Below are 24,915 nucleotides of genomic sequence, written 5' to 3'. Positions count from 1 at the left end.
CACTGTTAGGAAGTTCCTCTTTAATTTCAGGTTGCTTCTCTCCTTAATTAGTTTCCATCCGTTGCTTCTTGTCCTGCTTTCAGGTGCTTTGGAGAATAGATCTTCTTTGTGGCAACCCCTTAGATATTGGAACACTGCTATTAAGTCCTCCCAGTCCTTCTCTTCATTTGACTAGACATACCCAATTCCAGCAACTGTTCTTTATATGTTTTAGCCTCCAGTCTCTTAATCATCTTTATTGCTTTTCTCTGCACTCAGAGCCTCAACATCTTTTTTAATAAAATGGTGACCAAACTGGATGCAGTATTCTAAGTTTGGTCTTACTAAGACTTTATAAAGCGGTGCTAAGATAAATCCATTCCAGATGCCTGTTTACGATATAAGATTTCTTTTTGTTTCAACTTGCAAACAGTATCGTTCATCCATTCATAAATATTTGAAAATAATATATTTCCAGACCTTAACTGAAAGGAGAAAATGCATGGCCACAATTGAGTTGCAGTCACAGGCAATTATGAATGTGTGCCAACTGGTAGCTTTGATTAGGTTCTGCATCTGCCAGATACCAAAAACCAGGTCACCGGTTGAGTTTAATGCTGAAATAAGTTCAGAGAAGGGATTTGTGTCCTAATTTAAAGCTGCATTAACAATGCAGGCAGGAGACAGCAGGAACAAATAGATCACTCTGGAGCATATCAGCAAAATGTACTTTTTGATTCTCATTTTAGCTTATTCTATATTAGGAAAATATGCCAAGAATCAGGGAAGAGAACAGAACATTTAAGCCATCAAATCCAACCCTCTGAATTGGATGAGAACAAATTCGAATAATGAGGATATAAAAAAATCAAGAAAAATCAGGCAGATCCACAGGGTGTGATTTAAAAAAAAATCAGACTGGCTATAACAATGCAATCAAGACTCTGTCTTTGGGGTTTTTTGTGCTGCACATAAAAAAGGACAGAACTGCAATTGTACAATCATGGGCGCCATCTTGACTTTTTTGACCATACCTTGTGAACTTTATCAAGGCAGAGCAGACAACTGCATTCCATTTGCACAGAGATGAACCAAAAGGCTGGGAAACTTCATAGCAAACTTTGGAATTGATAAAAAAGATGGAAGCAAGATGCCTACTTCCTTGTCCAAATAAATTCATTCACCCCATTCCATGGCTAATACAGAGGCAAAACAGTATTTCAGAAATGCAGATTCTGTTTTAAAGAATAATTGTTTAGGAAGGATGGAGAGGAGATCCAGATATAGAGGGCTCCGAACCCCACATTTTGCTGTGGCCAAAGTTTTACTTAATGAATAAAGCTAGCTTTTCTACATGGGTACCGTCTCTCGCTTTTCTACAGTCAGTCACCAGTTTGATGGCTAAATAACATCCAGATGTCATGCTAAACATTCATTTATTTTTACCAAGTAACGTTCAACTTGTGACTCTGAAATCCAACTTGCAAAGTTAGTTTTAGTTGAACTAAAGTTCAGCTTGTAACTCAAGGTCCACATTTTGGATAGAGAGGACCATTGGTTTGAAAGAGGGGTAAAAGAATCCATCTTTTTAGAACGGAACACCTCTTTCTCAACAGAGAGGGAGGGATAAGACAGCACCTATCTCCAGGTTACAACGCAGCCCTTTCAGCAGTTCCAAGATTATTCCACAACCAATTGCACCCTGATTCAGAGAACCCTGAGGGCATAGATAAACCCCCAAGTGGCCTTAACAGCTCTCAGAGAGAGTGCTAACAACCAGATGACTACAAAGGAATACAATTCTCCTACCATCCTGTTGAAACCGATGAAGCTTCCTGGATGAGAAGAGAAACATCTTCTTCCTCAAGGGAAAAACAGTCTACTTTTGAAAAAGCACTTTTCAGACGACTATGACCTGGACCCCTGAGAATCTCCACAGACCCTTGTAACTTTATAGAAAAGTATTGTATTATTTCGCCATCTTCAACACAAAGCACAAGGCTAACATACGGGAAATGCTTATTCCAAATATTATACAATGATTGTCAGACCATAAGAAGTTTTCAAAATACCTCCTTTTCTGTGCTGAATCCACAGAAATACAATTTCCTCCAAGGCCCTGACAGATGCTGTATTCAAGCGGAAAATGACAGCCTCTTCAACAGAGGAAGAATTGATTGCACCAACCCTGTGCTCGCTGGAGGTGTTCTTAAATTCCCTTTTCAAAAGAGATTGAGTAAAGAGTGAGCTGTTTTTAGAGTATGGAAATGTACACCTGTTCATTTCCCCCCAATTGCACTTAGCTTGGTGAGAAAGGAACTTTTTGTTTTAAATAGCACTTAATTCCCAAGGTGTCCAAGATTCTAATCCTAATACTCTTATTTTCCTTGTTACAATTAGATAAATAGTAGGCCTTTTCTTATAAATGTTTTGCTTACAACAGGTGTCTGCAACCTTGACAACTTTAAGACTTGTGGACTTCAGCTCCCAGAATTCCTCAGCCAGCTGGCTGAGGAATTCTGGGAGCTGAAGTCCACAAGTCTTAAAGTTGTCAAGGTTGCAGACGCCTGGCTTACAACACCCCCTGTTGTTTTTAATAGTGCATTCATCAGGCAGTTTGATACAGCCTCTGAATGACAGCCAGGTGTGGCTGAGGAGTGGCACCATCTCTCTGATGTCAAGAGATCAGCTTGCCTCAGGCTAACCACGCAAGGATGTTTATCAAAACAAAATTAGCGACACGCTCCAGACAACACTCTCATCGTACGGACATGACGGGGCCTCGTGCAACGGGCTCTCTCAGCCAGCTGTGGCTGACTTACAGCGGGCCAAGGATGACCTGATCTGCCTTAAAAGCGGCCCAGTGCAATACAGAAAGTCCTCGACTTACAACCCCAACTGAGCCCCAACATTTCTGCTGCTAAGCAAGACACTTGTTCAGTGAGTTTTGCGCCATTTTGTGACCTTTTCGCCACTCTCGTTAAGTGAATCACTGCGATTATTAAGTTTGTAAAACGGCTGTTAAGTGAATCTGGCTTCCCCATTGACGTTGCTTCTCAGAAGGTCACAAAAGGGGATCACTTGACCCCGGGACCCAGCGACTGTCATAAATATGAGTCAGTTGCCAAAAGGGTCTGAATTTTGATCACGTGAGCCTGGGGTGGCTGCAACGGTTGTAAGTGTGAAAAACAGTCATACGTTACTTTTTTTCAGTGCCGTTGTAACTTTGAACGGTGACTAAACGAGCTGTTGTAAGTCGAGGATTACCTGTACTGCTATATTCGATGAGATTTGTGGAAACTCAGTGCTAACGAGAGCTTTAAGATTTTTGAAAGTGGGATGGGTGCCGTTGGGGCTCCTGGCTCAGGGATTGACGTTGCAAGTTCTGGTTTTATGAGCAGAGAAATTCGGCTTCTGTGTCCAGAACATTTACTTGCTTCAGCTCGTAAGGCAGAGATAGTGGGACCTTTCTGGAGAACAGATGGGTGGTATAGCGGGCTTAGCTTTTCGCTTATGCCTATCATTTTTAAAACATGTTGTGTATAGGTTTAGTTCAATCAGAATAGAGGTGGAAGGGACCTTGGGGGTCCTCTAGTCCAGGGCTTTTCAACCTTTTCACCCATGGTACCACTTTTAGGATAGGGCAACATCCGAGGACCACCAGTCACCTAGCAAGGGGTCAAAAGCTTGATGACCAGAAAAAAAAAGGAAAAAAGTGATGAACAGACTCGAACACTGGGCGCTATCTAACAAAATGAAATTCAATGGTGAAAAAAGTAAGGTTCTACATGTAGGCAGGAAAAATCAAATGCACAGGTATAGTATAGGTGGTACCTTGCTCAATAGTAGTAACTGTGAGAGGGATCTCAGAGTCCTAGTAGACAATCACTTCAATATCAGCCAGCCGTGTGCTGCAGCTGCCAAAAAAGCCAACACAGTGCTAGGCTGCATTAACAGAGGGATAGAATCAAGATCACGTGAAGTACTAATACCACTTTACAATGCCTTGGTAAGGCCACACCTGGAATACTGCATCCAGTTTTGGTCACCACGATGTAAAAAAGATGTTGAGATCTAGAAAGGGTACAGAGAAGAGCAACAAAGATGATTAGGGGGCTGGAGGCTAAAACATATAGGGAATGGTTGCTGGAATTGGGTATGTGTAGTTTAACGAAGAGAAGGGTGAGGGGTGACATGATAGCAGTCTTCCAATATCTCAGGGGCTGCCCCAAAGAAGAGGGAGTCAAGCTATTCTCCAAAGCGCCTGAAGGCAGGACAAGAAGCAACGGATGGAAACTAATGAAGGAAAGAAGCAACTTAGAACTAAGGAGAAGACAGAACAATTAACCAGTGGAACAACCTGCCTCCAGAGGTGGTGAATGCTCCAACACTGGAAGTTTTTAAGAAGAGACTGGACAGCCATTTGCCTGAAATGGTGTGGGGTTTCCTGCCTGAGCAGGGGGTTGGACTAGATGACCACCAAGGTCCCTTCCAATTATTATTATTATTATTATTATTATTATTATTATTATTATTATTATTATTATTATTATTATTATTATTATTATTATTATTATTATTATTATTATTATTATTATTATTATTATTATTATTATTATTATTATTATGATGTACAGGTAGTCCTCGACTTGCAACAGTTTGCTTAGTGACTGTTCGAAGTTACAATGGCACTGAAAAAAGTGCCCCGCAAGCCACAGCCGAGCAAGACACCTGCCTGCCCGCCCGGCCGCGCTCTTCCTCCTGTCCGAGGTTTTCATTGTTGTGAGCAATTCTGATGAGGATTGGCAGCGGGGGTGGGGTGGGGTGGGTGTTTGGTTTTTATTCCCCCCCCTCCCGTCTGCTGGGTGGTTGCAGCAGATTTTGGTCACTTCACATGACCCTGGGAGACTGTGACCGTCATAAATATGAATCAGTTCCCAAGCATCTCAATGTACATCACAAGACCCTGGAGATGCTGCAATATTCCAGCTGATTGGCGCTTCTTCTGGGCTCAGCAGAAGCGCCAGCATCAGCGCTGAGCTCCAGCTGGAGCCTGCACTGATCCTGGCGCTTCCGCTGAGCCCTGACAGCCCTGCAGCTCCAGCCGTCTCTCACTCAGACTTGTGCGGTGCTGCCACCGGTTCAGCTCATTCCCCTCCCCCACTACCACTTTTCTAGGATGGTCGCGTACCACCTGCCAGGTGCCAATGTACCACAGGTGGTACCCGTACCACTGGTTGAAAAGCCCTGCTCTAGTCCAACCCCCTGCTCAGGTAGGAGACTCTACACCAGAGTTCCCCGACCTTTTGGGCACCAGGGACCGGTTCCATGGAGAAAGGTTTTTCCATGGACCGGAGAGTGCGTGGTTTTGTGTGCTGCCTGCATCCCACGGATGAGGCTTTGCTTGTTTGTGTGGACCTGTTGCTGGCATGCTGCGGCCCTGGTCCACGAACCAGGGGTTGGGGACCCCTGCCCTACACCATTCTAGACAAGTGGCTGTCCAGTCTCTTCTTGAAAACATCCACTGATGAAGAACTCACAACTTCTGAAGGCAAGCTGATCCACTGGTTAATTGTCCTCACTGTCCTTATTTCTAGGTTGCTTCTCTCTTTGATCAGTTTCCATCCATTACTTCTTGTCCTGCCTTAGGCGCTTTGGAGAATAGGTGGACCCTCCTCTTCTTTGTGGCAGCACCTCAAATATTGGAAGACTGCTATCACGTCACCCCTGTCTCTTCTTTTCTTCAGACTAAGCCAGACCCAAACCTTGTTTAAGCCAATTACACTGCTATTCATCTCACTACTGGGACTCTGGGATGCTATTGATTATCTGCCATCGGGTCAGTGTCAGCTCTTAGCAACCATAAAGATTTGATTTTCTGCCCGATGATCTGTCCCTAAACTGATGATGCCCCCTCCTCACTGCAGCCGAGTCCCTCCCCCTGGCTCTGGCTGCCTTTTTGTTCTCTGCCCTTCCCCCTTTTCCTTTCCAAGCACCACAGACTTCTCCAGAAACCTGGATCTCTCCAATGATTGATTGAGTGATTCTGTCCTTAAAAGCCAGTTCACACCTAGTAACTTCATACAGGTAGTCCTTGCTGAATAAGGGGTCATTTAGCAATGGTTCAAAGTTACGATGAGCCCCTAAAAGATACTTGTAAGCTGATATAGAAGTTTCAGTGGCTGCACACACACACACACCCTGCACCCTGGTCATGTGGTCATATTTTGGGCACTTAGCACAACCAGCTCATCTTCACGGTCATTTGCAGCATCCCACAGTTACATGACCATGATTTTCAGTGGTTTGGGGGGTTTTTTTTGGTTTCCAACATCCACTTCCAGTTTTTGGCAAAAAATAACCCTTCGATAAAACAGGTATGTTTAATGAACTCAGCTGTTTAGTGATCACCACAAAAATGGTTGTAAAATTGAGATGGTCATGTAGTAACTTACTTAACTTACTTAACTGCAGCAATGTACAACTGTAATTCCAGTTATGTTCATAAGTCGAGAACTACCTGCAGATAGGCTTTTTCCCATGGTGAACAACTGTCCCTAGCCTCCTCTCTCAAATCTTTCCAGGGTGCCCCCTTCAACCCAGTAAATGAGTCCCTTCTACATGCTGCTGGCCATCTTCTTCTCTTTTCCTTTCATCTTTCCTAGCACCAGAGCCTTCTCCAGAGAACGTCTAGGTCAGGGGTAGGCAACCTTGGCTCTTTTATGACTTGTGGACTTCAACTCCCAGAATTCCTGAGCCAGCCATGCTGAGGGGAAAGGGAGAGGATTCCAAGCTGAGCCATGCTGGCTTAGGAATTCTGGGAGTTGAAGTCCACGAGTCATAAAAGACCCAAGGTTGCCTACCCCTGGCCTAGGCCACTTTATGACTCGTGGACTTCAACTCCCAGAATTCCTGAGCCAGCCATGCTGAGGGGAAAGGGAGAGGATTCCAAGCTGAGCCATGCTGGCTTAGGAATTCTGGGAGTTGAAGTCCACGAGTCATACAAGAGCCAAGGTTGTCTACCCCTGGTCTAGGTATTTGTATAGTGTCCGAAGCATGACAGTGTAGCTGCCACCTTACCCTCGCTTTTGCCTCGCTATGATGCAGTGACAGCCTGCCATGGGCTGTGAGAAGGGGAGAATGAAGGGAGGGGGTTGCTTGGGGGAAATCAAAAGTAGAAGCCGCACCTCAGGATGCTGCTCCAAGGTCACCCAGCTGGGAGAAGGAGCCACATACCAACCTGGGCTCAGACTGACCGTTATGGAAACATCTTGCAGGAACTTGATTGATGTGCTGTGAGAGGCAGACGTGGGGGGGGGAGTAGAACATAGTGATTTTGGCCCGTGATTCTCAGTTCTGGCTTTGCATTATTGCAGTGCACTTGACCTCTAAAAAAAAGTATACCTTTCTCAACCCATGGAATCAAGGATCGTTTTAACTTAAGAGGTTCAGGCTGTGATAGGTCTGACATTAAGCCAGAATTGAGATGGGCTAGGGTGGCTAGTTGCCCTCTATGTGTCACTGCAAAAGGGATTGTGGGTAAACAGCAAGGAATGTTGCAGCAGGTTGCTAATTTCAGCACCCTGGGAAGAAATCTCCATGAACTTCATTGCTGAACTACCGGAATCATAGAGCCCTAGGGCTGGAAGGGACCTTGGAGGTCTTCTAGTCCAGCCCACTGCTCAAGGCAAGATTCCTTATTCTATCTCAGACAAATGGTTGTCCAATCTTTTCTTGAAAATCTAACAATAGTATCAGTCAATTGCAAAAGGCTGCTTGACTCGAAACAGCGTACCTCCTGCCATGACACCACCATGAAACATTGACATCTTCCTTTCCCAGGTCCTTAGGAGAGACTCGCTAGGCTGAAAAAAATGCCAGATCCAGTCTGAACATCTGAACGTCTGTGTGATGATCCATAATGTAATAATCTAATCATTAATCATTTGGGCCTGGTCATTTGTCCCTTGGGCAAAAACTCTGGGCTAAATTCTTAAAATGAAAAAAGCAGGAAAATAGCTCAGATTATTTTTTTTAAAAAATGACCTTAGAAGAATCCACAGAACACATGTCAGAAATCTAAACAAAGTCTTTCATCTTAGGGTAGATGATGAACAAACAGCCACAGAGGAGCTGACCAGCAGGGCTGTTGGGTGCACCTGGATAGCTAAGTCTGTAGCACCTGAGGAAAGATCAGCAGAATCGAGGCTATCCAGAGGTCCTCGAAATTCACCTGGATGACTTTGAACTCTCAGCTAAGCCTACTTCGCAGGTGTCAGCTTCCACCTTATGCTAGCTTGTGCCTTGCTGTCGGACAGTGACAGACTGCCATGGAGTATGGGGAGGGGGGAATGTAAGGGGGAATGCTGTTGGGAAAACAAAAGTAAGCGCTGCATCTCCTCGAGATGCTGTCTCAAGGTCACCCGACATACCAGCTGCATACCAAACTGTGCTTGGCCTGACAGTTACAAAAACATCTTGCCTGAACCTGACCAGCTGCACAAAGGTGGGAAATAGGAGGTAGTTAAGGAAAGAAAAAGTGGAACTGCGATGATGTGTAGTCGTGGAATATAATCTGGAGTCACAGGAGGGGGTGGAGACTTTTTCCCTAGAGGGCAAAAAGACAGTGGAGCTGGGAGTGTCTGGTGGGCAGGAAGAGGGCAAGGATGGACACTCCCTAGCAGCTTCCAGTGCCTACCTAAGCACCCAATCTATTTATTTATTTATTTATTTAATAATATTTATATACCTTCACTCTGATAGCAACAGCACTTAGACTTATATACCACTTCACGGTGCTTTACAGCCCTCTCTAAGCTGTTTACAGAGTCAGCCTCTTGCCCCCAACAATCTGAGTCCTCATTTTACCCACCTCGGGAGGATGGAAGGCTGAGCCAACCTTGACCTGGTGAGAATCAAACTGCTGGCAGTCGGCAGAGTTAGCCTGCAATACTGTATTCTAACCACGGTGCCACCTGGGCTCCTAAGGATTTTGGTGGGTGATTCTCAATTCTGGTGTTGCATTACTGCACTACCCTTGACTTCTAATAAAACAATATCTTTCTCAGCAAACGGAGCCAAGGATCCTTACTATTCAGGAGTTTAAACTGTGGCAGGTCTGACAGCAGGGCTGATATGGCATCTTCCGCGCAGGCTGTCCTATGCTCCTGGAGGAGAGGTGAGCTACACGGTTAGGGAACTGAGATGAAAGACATCAGGAGGCGTTTGGTCTTACAAGGAGCAGCCGTTTGCTTCTGTAAGCTCATCTCATCACTCACTTAATGGGCCCAGGGAGGCAGTGGGTCTACCTGTTCTGCATCTGCCCCCCCCCATCTCCACCAGTGGCACACAGCTGAAAGGGTTGCTAGCTAAGCCCTGGGCATTGTCATGGCCACCCTCTTCTCCCCCCCCCCCACCTGGGACCGCTTCCTGTGGGGCCTGAAGAGATGCAATGGAGCAATGAATCTGTTTGCAATGGAGGGAAAAATGGAGAGAAGCTCCCTCCGCAGCTGGGGTCAAAAGGGCACACTGCTTCTCAGAGTCCCCCATTCTGCATTTGGGCACAGTCCAACCATTCTCCCTCCATTTTACTGCCCCAGACAGCTGCAGGTGGGAATGATCAGAACTGGGCTGCCAAAAACACAGAGGATGCAAGAGGGCAGCCATGAGCCAGGATTTTCTGAATCTCTTTGTTGCCATCTAGTGCCTGTCTTCTGGAGTGTTGGCTATTCCTGCCAGCTTGGTGTCGCCTGCAAATTTGATGAGTTCCCCATCTATCCCCTTGTCCAAATTGTTGATGAAGATGTTGAAGAGCACTGGGCCCAGAACAGAGCCCTGGGGCACCCCACTACACACTTCCCTCCGTATAGATGCGGTTTCATTGAGGGCCACACGCTGAGTACGGCCGGTCAGCCAGCTACGAATCCATCTGGTGGGGATGCTGTCTAACCCACATTTTTCTATCTTATCAAGTAGTAGGTTGTGATGTACTTTATCAAATGCCCTACTGAAGTCCAAGTAAATTATATCCACAGCATTCCTCTGATCCATTAATTTTGTCACTAGGTCAAAGAATGCAATAAGATTTGTCTGGCATGATCTGTTTTTGACAAACCTATGTTGGCTTTTAGTAATGACTTTGTTTGCCTCTTGGCGCTCGCTGATTCGTTGTTTGATTATCTTTTTCAGAATCTTCCCAGATATTGAGGTCAGGCTGATAGGTCTGTAATTTCCTGGATCCATTCCCCCCCCTTTTTTTAAAGATGGGAACTACATCAGCTCTTTTCCAGTCCTCTGGCAGTTCCCCAGTGCTCCAGGATCTTTGAAAAATATAGTTCAGTGGTTCTGAGATCACATCTGCCAGTTCCTTGAGAACCTTGGGGTGTAATCCATCTGGTCCTGGTGATCTGAACTCGTCTAGGCTGGACAGGTGCTCACTTACCATTTTCTTGCCTATCTTAACTTGCGTTTCTATTCTGTTTTTTATGGCACTGGTTTTGGTAGGTTGGACTGTTTTTTCCCTTTGTGTAAAGACAGATGCAAAAAACGAGTTAAATAGTTCTGCTTTCTCCCTGTTGCTTGTCCCCTTCTTGCCACTTTCCCCCACTAATGGACCAATCATTTCCTTAACTTTTTTCTTGTTTTTTACATGTTGAAAGAAGCTTTTTTGTTATTTTTGGCTTTGGTCGCAAGCCTTAGTTCATTTTGAGCCTTAGCTTTCCTCACTTCATCTTTTCAGGCATGGGCTATTCTGCCTTAGTTATGTGCCCCTCTTTCCACTTTTTATACTTGTCCTTTTTATCTTTCAATTTATCAGAGAGTTCCGTATTCAGCCATGCTGGTTTCTTTTGAGAGCTGTTATTTTTCCTCTTTGTTGGTATTGTGCTACTCTGGGCTTTTATTATCTCACTTTTCAAAATTTCCCAAGCTTCCTGAGTTGTTTTCCCCTTGAGGATTCTCATCCATGGAATCCTTCCCAAGCCCTCTCTAAGTTTATTGAAATTAGCTCTCTTAAAGTCCAAGACTCTAGTTTGACTGTGTTCTATTGCTTGTGCTTCCATAATGTTGAATTCCAATATTGCATGATCACTTCCTCCCAAGGTTCCTGTGGCTTCGACACCTTCTATCATTTCATCTCTGTTAGTGAGAATTAGATCCAAAATGGCTAATCCCCTAGTTCCCTTCTCTACTTTTTGGGAGACAAAATTGTCTGCTAGGTTTGTCAGGAATCTGTTTGATCTTCCACTTGGTGCAGAGTTTGTCTCCCAGTTGATGTCGGGGTAGTTAAAGTCCCCCATTACTATTGTGATGCGCTTCCTACATACCTGGGAGTTGAAGTCCACCTATCTTAAAGTTGCCAAGGTTGAGAAACACTACTCTAGACCAAAATGACATTACCATTCAGGTGAAGGAATTAAATGCAAGAACACCATAAATGGCCCATAAATGTTAACAATTGTCCTCTTTTCTTAGCTTAGTGGCTACCTCTAGAGCAGAAGCGCTTTCTGTGGCCATAGACGTGCAGCCTCTGGCACCCCAAGATTGGGGCTCCAAAATCGGACATCAAAATGCCCAAATTTTGATGATTTTGAAATTTTGGAGGGGGGTATTGAATGGGAATGCCCATTTCCCCCCCCCTCGACTAAACGAGATGAAAAATGCCACCCACATCCTTTCCTTCTCAACCCCACCAGCAAAATTCCCAAAGTCTTCCAAGGTTAGAAGCTGAATTGTGGTCCCACCAGATTCTCCAAAGTTGCTCCCTCCCCACTTCAGAGAATCTCTCGGGCTTCCTGGCAATCTTCTGATGGACACAGATGCCATCTTCTAACAATTTGCTTTTGTAGTAACCCCTATCCATGTTGTTTAACTTCCTTGCCAAAAACTCAAAGTGAATCTCTGCTTGGCAAGATCCTGAGTTTTCCTTAGTGAGATTTCCTAGAATTGTAAAGCTGGAAGGGAACCTGGAAGTCTTCTAATCCCACCCTCCAGCCCAAGGCAGGTGTCCTTATACCATCCTGGACAAATGGTAATCCAATCTTTTCTTGAAAGCCTCCAGAGATGCAGCACCCGTTCCATTGATTAATACTTCTCACTGTCAGGAAATTCCTCCTTATTTCCAGGCTGGATCTCTCTCTCTGATGAGATTCCACCCATTGCTTCTTGCTCTGTCCTCAGTTGCTTTGGAGAATAAGTCAACCCCCTCTTCCCCGTGACAGCCCTTCAAATTTTGGAAGATGCCTATCATGTCACCCTTGAGCCTTCTCTTCGTTAGGTGAAACATACCTAGTTCCCTTAGCCATTATTTCTACAATTTAGCCTCCAGATCCTTAATCACCTTTCCCTGACCTCTTTTTTAGGGCCTCAGCATCTTTGAGAGATTTATTGAGATGAGAGGGATAGAGTTCCAATAATTCCAGCAACTTACCTACTTCCCATTTAGAACCAACATATTTATACGAAAGTTGTGACTTTCTGATTTTTCTTCTAGCAGCCTCTCTATGAGCCAGGAAGGAGGCAGGTCTTTTTACTGATAATCTAGAACAGGGATCCCCAACCCCCGGTTCGTGGACCAGTGCCAGGCTGCGACATGCCAGCAACCGGTCCGCACAAACAAGCAAAGCCCCATCCACGAGATGCAGTCAGCACACAAAACCATGCACCCTCCGGTCCGTGGAAAAACCTTTCTCCATGGAACTGGTCCCTGGTGCCCAAAAGATTGGGGACCTCTGATCTAGAACACGGGCGTCAAACTCGCCATGTCATGTGACATGTCATGACGTAGCATGACTTTTTTCACATTGCCAGAGCTGGGGTAGGCGCGGCATCCACATGATGCAACTGGCCCACGGGCTGGCAGTTTGACACCCCTGATCTAGAACCTGCAGCAGGTTCCTGCATCTTCAACCCCGTCTTGCAAATCCCATCTGCGGTGGCCATAGAGATAAAGCCCATTTTTTGCATCTGTTCTGCATTCCTGGCTAAAGAATAGAAGAACTTGCTAAGTCCGTCAAAGGCAGACCCTTACCTGAGGCTGCTCACCTGTGGATTGAACAGCCACCTGACCTCGTGTCCCTTCATATTAGCATTTATCTTTGTTTACAAGTCAGTAATGAGACTAAGTGGTTTGGAAGTAGCCAGGGTTGTAAACTAACCATAATTACCTGCAATGCCACAGGAATTTTCCCCATTGGCTTGTAAACTAGGGCTTCATGAAGAGTAAGGACAAGGTTGACCAACCGTAGTGTCTTCCATCAACCATGAGCTGATCAGCTATAACAGCGCAAGGTGCAATTTTAGCCTCTAACCTTGAGCATATTTACCTTTTCTTTTTATTGCTAAGAACTGCTTTTCATTGAAGTTGCCTCCGTTTTTACAGTTGTTGCCTCACCTCTTCTGGCCTACTTAAAGGGCCTCCAAGGAGGGCCTCACGAGGGACTAAGTGTTCGTGAAGGCTTTGCTCTTTATCTCACATGTTTTTTCCACCGAACCAATTATTTTATCAAAGAAGGGAACTAAACTGGCCTAACATAATTAGTTTCTAATAAAAGCATGCTGGCAGCCTGTAATCGCCTAATTTCCCTCTGGGCACTTGGCAATTAATTGTTTTCTTATTGTATCTTCATAGATTCCAAAGTCAGGCTAACATGCCATGACTGTTCTTATCTTCTTCCCTTTTATAAAGAGATTGCTCAAGTAGATGTTTCTCTCTCTCTCTCTCTCTCTCCCTCTGCCCTGCACTTTCCAGAAATCAGACTAGCTATCAACACACATTTCAGCGTGAAGGTTTTTGGGGGTCACTGATAAGGCTTAGCATCTCTGTGGAATTTCCTGATCAATTGAAGTTTCTCTTGAGCGGAGAGAACAACACGTGGGACTAAGCTCCAAAAGTGGGTCTTAACACTGGAAAGCAGATCTTTCTTGAACCTTACAAATGACTTCCTAGGAGTGGGAGCAATCTGAGGGTGAACCAAATATATTCAAGTGGAGGGTTAGATGGCCATCTGCCAAGATGCTTTCATGATCCTAGCCCTGGGCAAGGGTTGGACTCCACAACTTTTTTTTGTTGTTTTAAGGTAACTATCTTCTGCATTTGGGCAAAATTAGGGTTTAATTTGTTTTCAATATCTGTATTTGTGCATTCTGTTATTTATGTCACTGTTCACCGCCCTGAGTCCTTAGGGAGAAGGGCGGTATACAAATCAAATAAATAAATAAATAAATAAACTTGTTCTGGGAATCTCTGATTCTAGGAAAAGTCAGCCCAAAGGTTGTAAAGGGGCCATAATTGCCCACCCCTGTTGTAGAACAGGGCTTTTCAACCAGCGATACGGGTACCCCCTGTGGTACATTGGCACCTGGCAGGTGGTACGCGACCATCCTAGAGAAGTGGTAGCGGGGGAGGGGAATGAGCTGAACCGGTGGCAGCACCGCACAAGCCTGAGCGAGAGACGGCTGGAGCTGCAGGGCTGTCAGGGCTCAGCGGAAGCGCCAGGATCAGTGCCAGGATCCAGCTGGAGCTCAGTGCAGATCCTGGTGCTTCTGAGCCCAGAAGAAGCGCCGATCAGCTGGAATGTTGCAGCATCTCCAGGGTCTTGTGATTTACATTCAGATGCTTGGCAACTGATTCATATTTATGACGGTCACAGTGTCCCAGGGTCATGTGAAGCGACCAAAACCTGCTGCAACCACCCAGCAGACTGGTGTGTGTGTGTGTTTAAAAACCAAACACCCCCCACCCCACCCCCGCTGCCAATCCTCAACAGAAATACTCACAACAGTGAAAACCTCGGAGAGGAGGGAGAGCGCCGCCAGGCAGGCAGGCGTCTTGCTTGGCTGTGGCTTGGGGGGCACTTTTTTCAGTGCCATTGTAACTTTGAACAGTCACTAAGCGAACTGTTGTAAGTCGAGGACTACCTGTACTTCATCACATTTTTTTTTGGTCATCAAGTTTTTGACCCCTTGCTAGGCGACTGGTGGTACTTGGATGTTGCCATATCCTAAAAGTGTTACAGTGGGTGAAAAGGTTGGAAAGCCCTGCTCTAGAACTAGGAGGTACCAATCAAATGGCTTCCAGGTCTCTCCCAATGGATCTTTGTACACGACACCGGCTTCCACTTTTGAAGGCAGTGCAAATTCCCGCATGCCGAGCAACACAGGATCCCCTCTTGCACACAAGCGTCTCCTAAGCTGGATGGGGGAACAGTAAACATCTGTGTCACAATTTCCTCCAATAGTTTCCCACAGACTCAGGAAGCAAGCGTAGAAATCATAAAAACGTTGGATATTGAGCAAATGTATAGTGCCAAATAAAAGTGCAGTCAGAAATCTCCATGACCAGAGCCAGGCAAAGGAAGGAAAGGGATGTGCAGAAACGAGATTTAACAGGGACAGGTAGTCCTTGACTTACGACCACAATGGCGCGCAAAATTTCCATTGCTAAATGAGACAGTTGATGTGATATTTGCCCCATTTTACGACCTTTCTTCCCACATTTGTTAAGTGAATCACTGCACTTGTTAAGTTAGTAACACGGTTATTAAATGAACCCGGCTTCCCCATTGACTTTGTTTGTCAGAAGGTCGCAAAAGGGAATCACGTGACACCGGCACACTGCGACCGTCATAAATGTGAGTCATTTGCCAAGCGTCTGAATTATGATCGCGTGACCATGGGGATGCTGCAATGGTCATAAGTGTGAAAAACGGCCATAAGACACTTTTTTCAGTGCTGTTGTCACTTTGAACGGTCAGTAAATGAACTGGTATAAGTCGAGGACTACCTGTAATCATGAAGTACGTTTAGAAAATTGTAGTTTAGCAATTCCTTCCGTGGGACAGCTCCTCTTAGCCTGCCACTGTAATGGAACTTGATTGTCCATTGCATTTGATTTTCAACCAACTCCACAGGATGTTGCTTCCAGAAAGTATTTAATAGCTGTGCTTAGGCAGCAGATTTTTTTTTTACTACAGATGTGCCAAAACATCCAGCAGCCTATGATTTGGAGCACGGGTGTCAAATTCGCCACATCACATGACGTGTCGCAACATATCGTGACTTTTTTTGCATTGCCGGAACTGGGCTGGGCGTGGCCTCCATGTGATGCCCCCAGCCCACGGGCCGGCACTTTGACACCCCTGATTTAGAGCAGTGTTTCTCAAACCTGGGTAAATTACTGCAAATTAGGTAAAAGTACTTTTCCTTAGTTAACAAAGTAAGAACTCATTTGCCCTTCATAATAAGGAAATTCCAACTGACTTAAAAAGTTTGCCACGTGTACTAAAAATATATATCCAAAAATCTCTCCAAGTATTCTTGGGAAGAAGAAACTCAATGAAAATACCCATGGTCATTTGTTGAAATGACATAAAAGATCATCCTAATTCCTAATCTTTGAGTTTGGACTCGGAAGTTTCAGCAACCGTGGGAAGTTACATGGTGCTGAAAGGAAGAGGCTCATGACCTGGAAGTTTGATAAGACTTTCTGAATAATAATAATAATAATAATAATAATAATAATAATAATAATAATAATAATAACAACAACAACAACAACAACAACAACAACAACAATAAAGTTGGAAGGGACCTTGAAGGTCATCTAGCCCAACCCCCTGCTCAGGCAGGAAACCCTATAGCATTTCAGACAAATGGTTGTCCAGTCTCTTCTTAAAAACTTCCAGTGTTGGAGCATTCACCGCTTCTGGAGGCAGCTTTGGGGCCAAATCATGGTGGAAGATTAACTTAAGAGATTGAACCTTGTGGTTGGACAGAGTTCAAGGGATCAGGTAGATGGTCTAGCTCCAGGTTAGGATCCTAACAATTCTCGTAATCACAAACTCCCATGAAAAAGGGAGTAACACAGCTAAGTATTTGGAGCAATATAATCAATCCCTTTCATTTGGTTTGATTACAGGTAAGCCTCGACTTACAACAGTTTGCTTAGCGACAGTTTGAAGTTACAATGGCACTGAAAAAAGTGATTCATGACCATTTTCCACACTCACGACCATTGCAGCGTGATAAAAAACTCAAACATTGCAGCGTGATCAAAACTCAGACGCTTGGCAACTGGCTCATATTTATGATGGTTGCAGTGTCCCAGGATCTTGTGATCTCCTTTTGTCTCACTTAGCAAGAGAAATGTTGAGGCTCAGTTAATAGAATAGAATAGAATAGAATAGAATAGAATAGAATAGAGTAGAGTAGAGTAGAGTAGAGTAGAGTAGAGTAGGGTAGGGTAGGGTAGGGTAGGGTAGGGTAGGGTAGGGTAGGGTAGGATAGGATAGGATAGGAATCTGGAAGGGACCTTGGAGGTCTTCTAGTCCAGCCCCCTGCTTGAGCAGGAGAACCTATACCATTTCAGACAAGTGATTGTCCAGTCTCTTCTTTAAAATCTCCAGTGATGGAGGGCCCACGATTTCTGGGGGCAAGCTGTTCCACTGGTTAACTGTCCTCACTGTCAGGAAGTTTCTCCTTAATTCCAGGTTGCTTCTCTCTTTGATCAGTTTCCAACCATTGTTTCTTGTCCTTCCCTCTGGTGCTTTGGTGAACAACCTGACCCCCTCTGGCTTGTGGCAGCTCCTCAGATACTGGAACACTGCTATCATATCACCCCTATCTCTTCTTTTCTTTAGACTAGCCAAACCCAATTGTGGTCATTATTCAAGGACTACCTGTATATACCCTGTTTCCCAGAAATTAAGTCCTAGTTATAAATATATATTGTTGCCTCCAAAAGAGGCACCAGGTCTTATTTTTGGGGCGGTCTCACCCGCTTACTTTAGGACTGCTGCAGCCAGGCCTCCCACGCTGCTGCTGCCTGGCTTCTTCTGCGGCCACTTGCAGCTGCATGGCATGTGGTGCTCGCAGTAGGCTGCATGGTTTGTCACATCGCTGACGCCATTTGCAGAACTTGGGCAGCAGCGCAACAGGTGTGGCATGGAATGCCTGGCTGCGGCAGTCCTAAGATAAGCGAGTCTGGGGTGCGTGGGGCAGCTCCACCCCCCACCCTGCCCTAGCTGGATTTTACTCGTGTAAAAAGGTAAAGGTTACCCTGCACATGTATACTAGTCGTTTCCAACTCTAGGGGCCGGTGCTCATCTCCGTTTCAAAGCCGAAGAGCCAGCGTTTGTCCAAGGATGTCTCCGTGGTCATGTGGCCGGCATGACTAGACGCCAAAGGCGCACGGAACGCTGTTACCTTCCCACCGTAGCGGTCCCTATTTTCCTACTTGCATTTTTACGTGCTTTCGAACTGCTAGGTTGGCAGAAGCTGGGACAAGTAACAGGCACTCACTCTGTTAAGTGGCACTCAGGATTTGACCTGCCAAACTGCCGACCTTCTGATTGACAAGCTCAGCGTCCTAACCCACTGAGCCACCGCGTCCCTTTTTACTCGTGTACCTCACCCCAAAACTAGGGCTTATATTAGGCACATATGTAAAAATCAAGATAGGACTTATTTTCGGGATAGGTCTTATTTTCGGAGAAACACGGTCGCTGGGTGCATCACTGGATTGTGTATCAGGCTGCATTGAAGATAGCTGCCTCTTGCAATCCTATCATGGGAAGTGCGATTTTAGAAATTTAAGAGAGCTGCTACATAAGAGGAGCTGGACTGGGTACATGAAAGCATCCGTAATGGCCTTTTTAGGCATAACACAGACCCGGCCGGGCTGAGCAAACTTCTGCCTTGAATTCCAGAGAAGTTGCCAGCATAGGTGTAAAAATAAATGCAGTTCATAGTTATGGGGTCCTTTCAGAATACTTCTAAGAATAGAGTGCAGTGTTTCTCAACCTCCGCAGTCTATGAAGCGTGGACGTCAACTCCCAGAATTCCCTGCTCAGCCACGGGTGGGGAAACACAGGTGTAAAGCAAGCCATCCATTCACATCCTATCGCAAAGTCACAATCAGAAACCAAAAAGGAATCCTGCCAAAACCACCTTAAATGCACAGCTTCTCCGAGGCGATCAAATAGGAAATGTATTATGTCTCAGCTTTTTCTATTAATTGGTTCCGATCATGTGACTGACAGTCCTAAAGCAGACCTGCAATCATCGGAGATCATTTATCAGGTCACCGATGATTTAAATCAGTGGGGACCTGAAAGTAAACATTTTAAGTGGCCTGCATGCACAAGGACATCCCGAGGCTAAAAATAACCCTAAAAAAATTATAGTAGCTGATGAACTCTTTTCTTCCTAAAGGGAACTGCCACGGAGTCTGGAACACAGAACCGTCCTTTTCATTTTTCCCAGGCCGAAATGTGAATAAATTTTGACTTCATTGACACTTACAAAGAAAAAGCATCCTCCGAGATTTAAGAGACCACTCGATCCGTTGTTTTAAAAATGCTAATTTTTTTACCAAAGTCACTTATTTTATTAAAACCTGTACAGTGATACTCTTTCCCCCTTTAGACTGATACAAGATCTCCCGTCATCCTCGGCCCTGCAAGAGATCTCTTCTTGATCCTGTGTGCTGCACAGGCGTTGATTAATAGATGACGGACGGGATCGGACTGGGGCTGGGACAGACAGGTTAGGCTACAGAACAAGAGACAATTGGAGACAAACATGGTAGATAAACGAGATACCAAAAATACATCGCCGAGTTTCCAGTAAGATGTTTAAGGGAGCCTCCTGTGAATTTCCCCAGAGGATTAAGTGAAAAAAAAAACTCTTTAGGGATACAACCACAGGTAGCCCTTGACTTACAACCATTCGGTTAGTGACTGTTTGACGTTACAATGGAAGTGAAAAAAGTGGCTTAGGACCATTTTTCACACGCATCCCCAGGGTCACATGATCAAAAAACCCAGGCACTTGGCAACTGGTGCACACGTATGGCCGTTGCAGCTTCCCTGGGGGGGGGGGGTCACGGGACCACCATTTGCAACTTTCTGACCCGCAAAGTCAATGGGGGAAGAAAGATTCACTTAACAGCTGTCTCCCTGACTTAACAACTGCAGGGATTCACTTAACAACTGTGCGAAGAAAGGTCATAAAACGGGGGCCAAACTCACTTAACCACCGTCTTGCTTATTAGCCATGGAAAGTCTGGGCTGAACGGCGGTCATAAGTCAAGGACTGCCTGTACCGGCACACAAACCTTAGGGCAGCTTTCAAGGCTGACCCTCCCAGAACAGAAGACCGGGAGAGGGAGAGAAGGAGCTTGCCAAGCCCCTTTTGGGGGGGAAGGGGGGGTCCCTCTTGTGTCGCTGGGCAGCGTCCTTGGCCAAGAGGGGAAGAACGACACACTTGCCAGAACCGATTTAAGAGTTTATTCAAAGGACGAAAGGAGACGCTGGGTTCCTCCCTCCCTCCCTCCCTCCCCCGCAGGCTGCTGCTCTTCCAACATTTCTCCAGGGCCTGAATGCGCAGAGGGGCTGCTTTAAAAAAAAATAACAACACCCCAAAACCTGGGAAAAGGCATTAGGAAAAAGAAAGAAGGAAGCTTGGAGACTCCTGAATGGGAATGGTCTCTTAGGAAAGCAGGCTAGGGGGGTTACTTTACTCCCCAGAGTCTGAGAGTGGTCCAGTGAAGGACTGTGAGGGGTGTGTGTGTGAGTTTTTCAGTGGCACAAAGAGGCCATTGGCGCCAGCAACGTGGGGATCCCAGGGCTGATGTCATGCAGAACCGGCGCCCGGGTGACGGGCACAAGCAGGCAGGCACGGGAGCAATTCCGCAGCCGAGTCTGCTGTGCTCTTCCGGATAATCCAAAAGGTGGGCAGCTGGGAAATCGGCCTTGCAGCCCCTTCCCCAGCCGAGAAACAGGCCACAGGACGACGTGCCCAGTTAACAACTATCTGCCGCCCGGAGCTGCCCCGGACCTCAGTTCACCTATTGGCTATTGCAGTGGGAGAGAAGACCCAGAGAGGCCATGCTGGGGATGGCTGGATTTGGAGAGTCGGACTCTGCCGACGCTTCAGGGCTTCATGTTGCTCAGGCGCAGATCTCGCTCGTGCTCGAACTGACGGTAATCCACTCTTTCCAGGAAGGCTCGTCTCTCCAGGTACCTGCGGGGAGGAGGCAGAGAGTCAGTTCCTCGGAGAGAACAGGGCGGATTTCTGATGGGTGGGAAGATGGCCAGAAAGAGGACACTTCCCCCCACCCCCAGCTTTCCTCCCCTTCTCTCTTCCTGGTCTTGCTTGCAGCAGGCATTCTTGCCACTCTTCCGAGTTAAGATTGGCATCTTCGCCTTTTGCCTTTCAGGCCGCCCGTGACCAGAACAGCCCCACCTACCCACAAAGAGCTTGCGTTGGCAACACAGCAGGCATCTTTATAGATGGCCAGAATAGAGTGAGGGATGCTTCTTTCCTTCTGTTCCTAACTTTCTGGGAAATAACCCGGGTCGCCCAGGTGGTTATCAGCTACAAATAACTTTTTTCAATAACGGCGGTGAGGGTAAATGCCATGGAAGTCAATACATGTTTGCACATGCTTTATGGTCTTGGGGGGGGGGAGGACTTGGTCAAGCTGAAGGCCTTCCAGAGATTGGCCGCCTAGAGGCCAGAAGTGTAAATAACCAGGCTGAGTCAGAGGGAGGGGTCAAGCACGTCATCAGTCTTGAGTCCCTTCACGTCCACAGATATAAGAGATGCTCATGGATCTAAGTCAGACATGTCAAACACAAGGCCCAGGGGCCGGATCCGGCCTGCGAAGTGGTTTCATGCGGCCCGCAAAGCCATCCTGGAAACAGAGAGGGAACGGCCCCCACTGCCTTGGCCCTGGCCCAGAGACCCTCCTCCTGCCAGAGACCCTCAGATCTCTCCCACTCCTGCCCAGGCCCCCATAGGCACCCTTGATGCGAACGATGTAGAGCTGGCCACGCCCACCCAGTAGGCCATTCGCACTCTAGCCACGCCCACCCAGTAGGCCATGCCCACCCAGGCCATATCCACCCGGCCCCCTGAGGGCAACCACAATGCTGATGTGGCCCTCAATGAAATTGAGTTTGACACCCCTGATCTAAGTCCAGCCCTCCTTGAATTCCGTTGATTCTTATCTACCACCAATATGCTTTGAATGTTACCATGCGTCCCTGCAAGTAAAACCTACCCTGAAGATAAGCCCTAGCTTTGATTTAGGGGGGGGGCTAATATAAGCCCTACCCCAAAAATAAGCCTTAGTTTTGGGGCAAGGCACACAACTGAAAATCATGCTAGGGCAAGGGTGAGGTGTGTGGAGCTGCCCCTGCACCTCCCACTCACGTACCTTGCAGCCAGGCCTCTCCTTGCTGGCCCACGTCTTCTGCGGCATCCCCCAGCCTGCATTTCACCATCAGAGGCCTTCCCGGAAAGGTCTCTGCAGCCGAGAACCGACTTATGGATTCAATCTGTAGCTCGGTTCTCAGCTGCAGTGGCCTTCCGGAAAGACCTCTAGTGCGAAATGCAGGCCGGAGCTCCATTCACAGCTGCAGAATTAAGCTGCTCCTTCGGCCACAGAAGAAATGGGCCAGCTGGGTGCGGCTGTCAGTGTCGGAGGTGAGTGGAAAAGACACACACACACACCCTGAAAATAAGACCTGGTGTCTGTTTTGGAGGCAAAAAATAAAATAAAATAAAAAAATGTAAGACTGGGTCTTATTTTCAGGAAAACACGGTAGTGATTTGGATCCTTGTAGGAATCCAGCATGGAATAAACTTATATTCTTTTAGACAGCTTTGGTTCCTGATTTCTTCTACCTGACAAGAACATTACTGTACATGCCACCACAATAAGGTGTGGGATTCGTGTTCCTTTTTTGTCCTTCTGGAACATCCATGTCCGGCCACAACAAGGCCAGGCCTGGTTCACCCAGAATGGCCAAACGATTGTGTAGGGTTTTGTGTTTGTTTTTTCACCTACAAGTTGCATCAAGTCAAGCAAAGGGTTAACAAAGCCCCGATTTATCATAGTCCCAAATTCTGCCTGCTAAAGCCAAACCCAAGGGGTATGCCTGCATCTTGGCCCCAGGAACCTGAGGAATGGGTGGGAACAGTGTGTGGAGCATCAAGGTTCTTGAGGAAGCTCACAAATATTAAAAAAACCCAAAACCCTAGGGAAAGAATGCTGCTGCTTCTGGGAGCAAAAGCAACAAGTGTCACTCATCAAGCAGTTGCCAAGGGAACAGAACGTTTTACCCATCTTTCCCTCGGTTGTGGATGGCCAGCTCATCGCCGATGCCTTCTTCTTCTTTGAAGTTCTCCCAGTCCAGCTTGGACTTCTCCAGCGTGCTCATTTTCTGCTTTTTGGCAAACATCTTCCCTAGAAGGCTGTTCATACTGCTAGGCCGCTTCACTCTGCAAAGGTAAAGCAGAAGATAAGACAACTTTGAGGTGACGGGCAGGCCCATCTCTCCAACTGCATGCAGTTTTGGTCACCGTGATGTAAAAAAGATGTTCAGACTCTAGAAAAGAGTGCAGAGAAGAGCAACAAAGATGATCTGGGGACTGGAGGCTAAAACATATGAAGAACGGCAGGAATTGGGCAGGTCTAGTTTAAGGAAGAGAAGGGCGAGGGGTGACGTGATAGCAGTGTTCCAATATCTCAGGGGCTGCCCCAAAGAAGAGGGAGTCAAGCTATTCTCCAAAGCACCCGAAGGCAGGACAAGAAGCAACGGATGGAAGCTAATCAAGGAGAGAAGCAACCTAGAACTAAGGAGAAACTTCCTGACAGTGAGAACAATTAACAGGTGGAATGGCTTGCCTTCAGAAGTTGTGAGCTGTGGTGCTCCATTGCTGAAACTTTTAAAGAGATTCGACAGCCACTTGTATGAAATGGTACAGGGTCTCCTGCTTGAGCAAGGGTTGACTAGATGACCTTCAAGGACCCTTCCAACTTTGTTAGTCTAACTTTCTATCACTCTTCAATGTCAAAAGTCTACCTCCCCATCCAGGGTATCCTCTTTTTTGTTGTTGTTGCTTTCCGGCATCTGGTGTAAAACAGCAACAAGATTTTAAGCGACCCAAACTGCAGTATCAAATTGCGTTCAATCAAGTGGATTCCTAATCCCACCGGACGGGGCTTAATATAAAATGCAAGGCACTTGAAATGCAGGATAAACAAACCTAGCATACCTTTTCTGTGGGCTCCTGCGGCAAAACAGGCTCCCCGCTGCTTGCCAAATAGCACTGTCACCCGTTCTTCAGCACAACTGGGGCAAGGAAGTGCAACCACGGAGGAGCCATCGGCTTAGCTCCCCGCTAGCGAGAAATCCCATCCCCTAAGTGAGAACCGTGTAGCCCTGAGGGCAGACAGAAAGCACCGCACGTTCGTACAGGGCCCACTGCAGACCCATCCCCAAATCTGTGCCCCGCAAAGAGGCGTCATGCATCAGCAGAGGCTTAGATCTGTACAGTAGTTTATTTTGCATTCCTGGGAGAGCTTCCTTCCTACTGACCTGGGGCCATTCCGAAAATCTGGAAAGGAAATGACTGGCATTCTTAAGCAGATGAAACAGCATTCTTAAGCAGATGAAACAAGAGGGAAAGCCGGTAAGAAAGCACATCCCCAAAGTTCAGGCTATTTTAAAGAATCACTCCGGGAAAGAAAGAGACTTGTCCAAGCTTAGTTCCACGGTTCAGTCACTCTTTCCCCACCCCGCAGCTGCTCGTGAGCCAGAGGCAAAGTTGAAAGGAAGGAGGTCTGCATTCAGATGAGCAGACTGGCTAAACGTTGACCAACCTTTATTTCCTCTCTTCCTCCCAGTGCCAAAACAACACTTTTCCACTCCACTACAGAGAGGCCTTGACCTACAACCTATACATGGACAGCACCGTGGACAGCACTTAATTTGTGAGTTACACAATGACAATAAAGCTATTCTATTCTATTCTTATTCTATTCTTCCATTCCTTATCCTATCCTATCCTATTCTTCTATTCTATTTCTATCTGCATTCCATTCCATTCATATTATATTCCATTCCATATTTTCTTATTCTATTCTAT

General features: G+C 46.2%; 1 protein-coding gene across 8 annotated transcripts in view; it reads right to left on the bottom strand.

Moving 5' to 3' along the window:
- Positions 1–19,325: 19,325 nt before the first annotated feature.
- Positions 19,326–24,915, bottom strand: part of CFDP1 (craniofacial development protein 1) — a 32,716-nt gene continuing 27,126 nt past the window's right edge. For 5 of the 8 annotated variants that reach the window (XM_081336101.1, XM_081336102.1, XM_081336103.1 and 2 more), the window contains 2 exons: positions 23,107–23,265; positions 19,326–21,000 (listed from right to left, as the gene is read on the bottom strand). In XM_081336101.1, the coding sequence (XP_081192227.1) occupies positions 20,910–21,000; positions 23,107–23,265 (250 nt within the window). In that variant the 3' untranslated portion in view covers positions 19,326–20,909. Of the gene's footprint in view, positions 21,001–23,106; positions 23,266–23,677; positions 23,898–24,915 lie in introns of those variants that run through there. The other 3 variants (XM_081336106.1, XM_081336105.1, XR_014027528.1) reach the window with 2 other exon arrangements.

The sequence above is a fragment of the Vipera berus genome (assembly GCF_964194415.1).
Source record: "Vipera berus genome assembly, chromosome: 10".
NCBI lineage: Eukaryota > Metazoa > Chordata > Lepidosauria > Squamata > Viperidae > Vipera > Vipera berus.
Note: the sequence above shows the minus strand (reverse complement) of the source record. Positions and strands in the feature narration are given on the sequence as shown.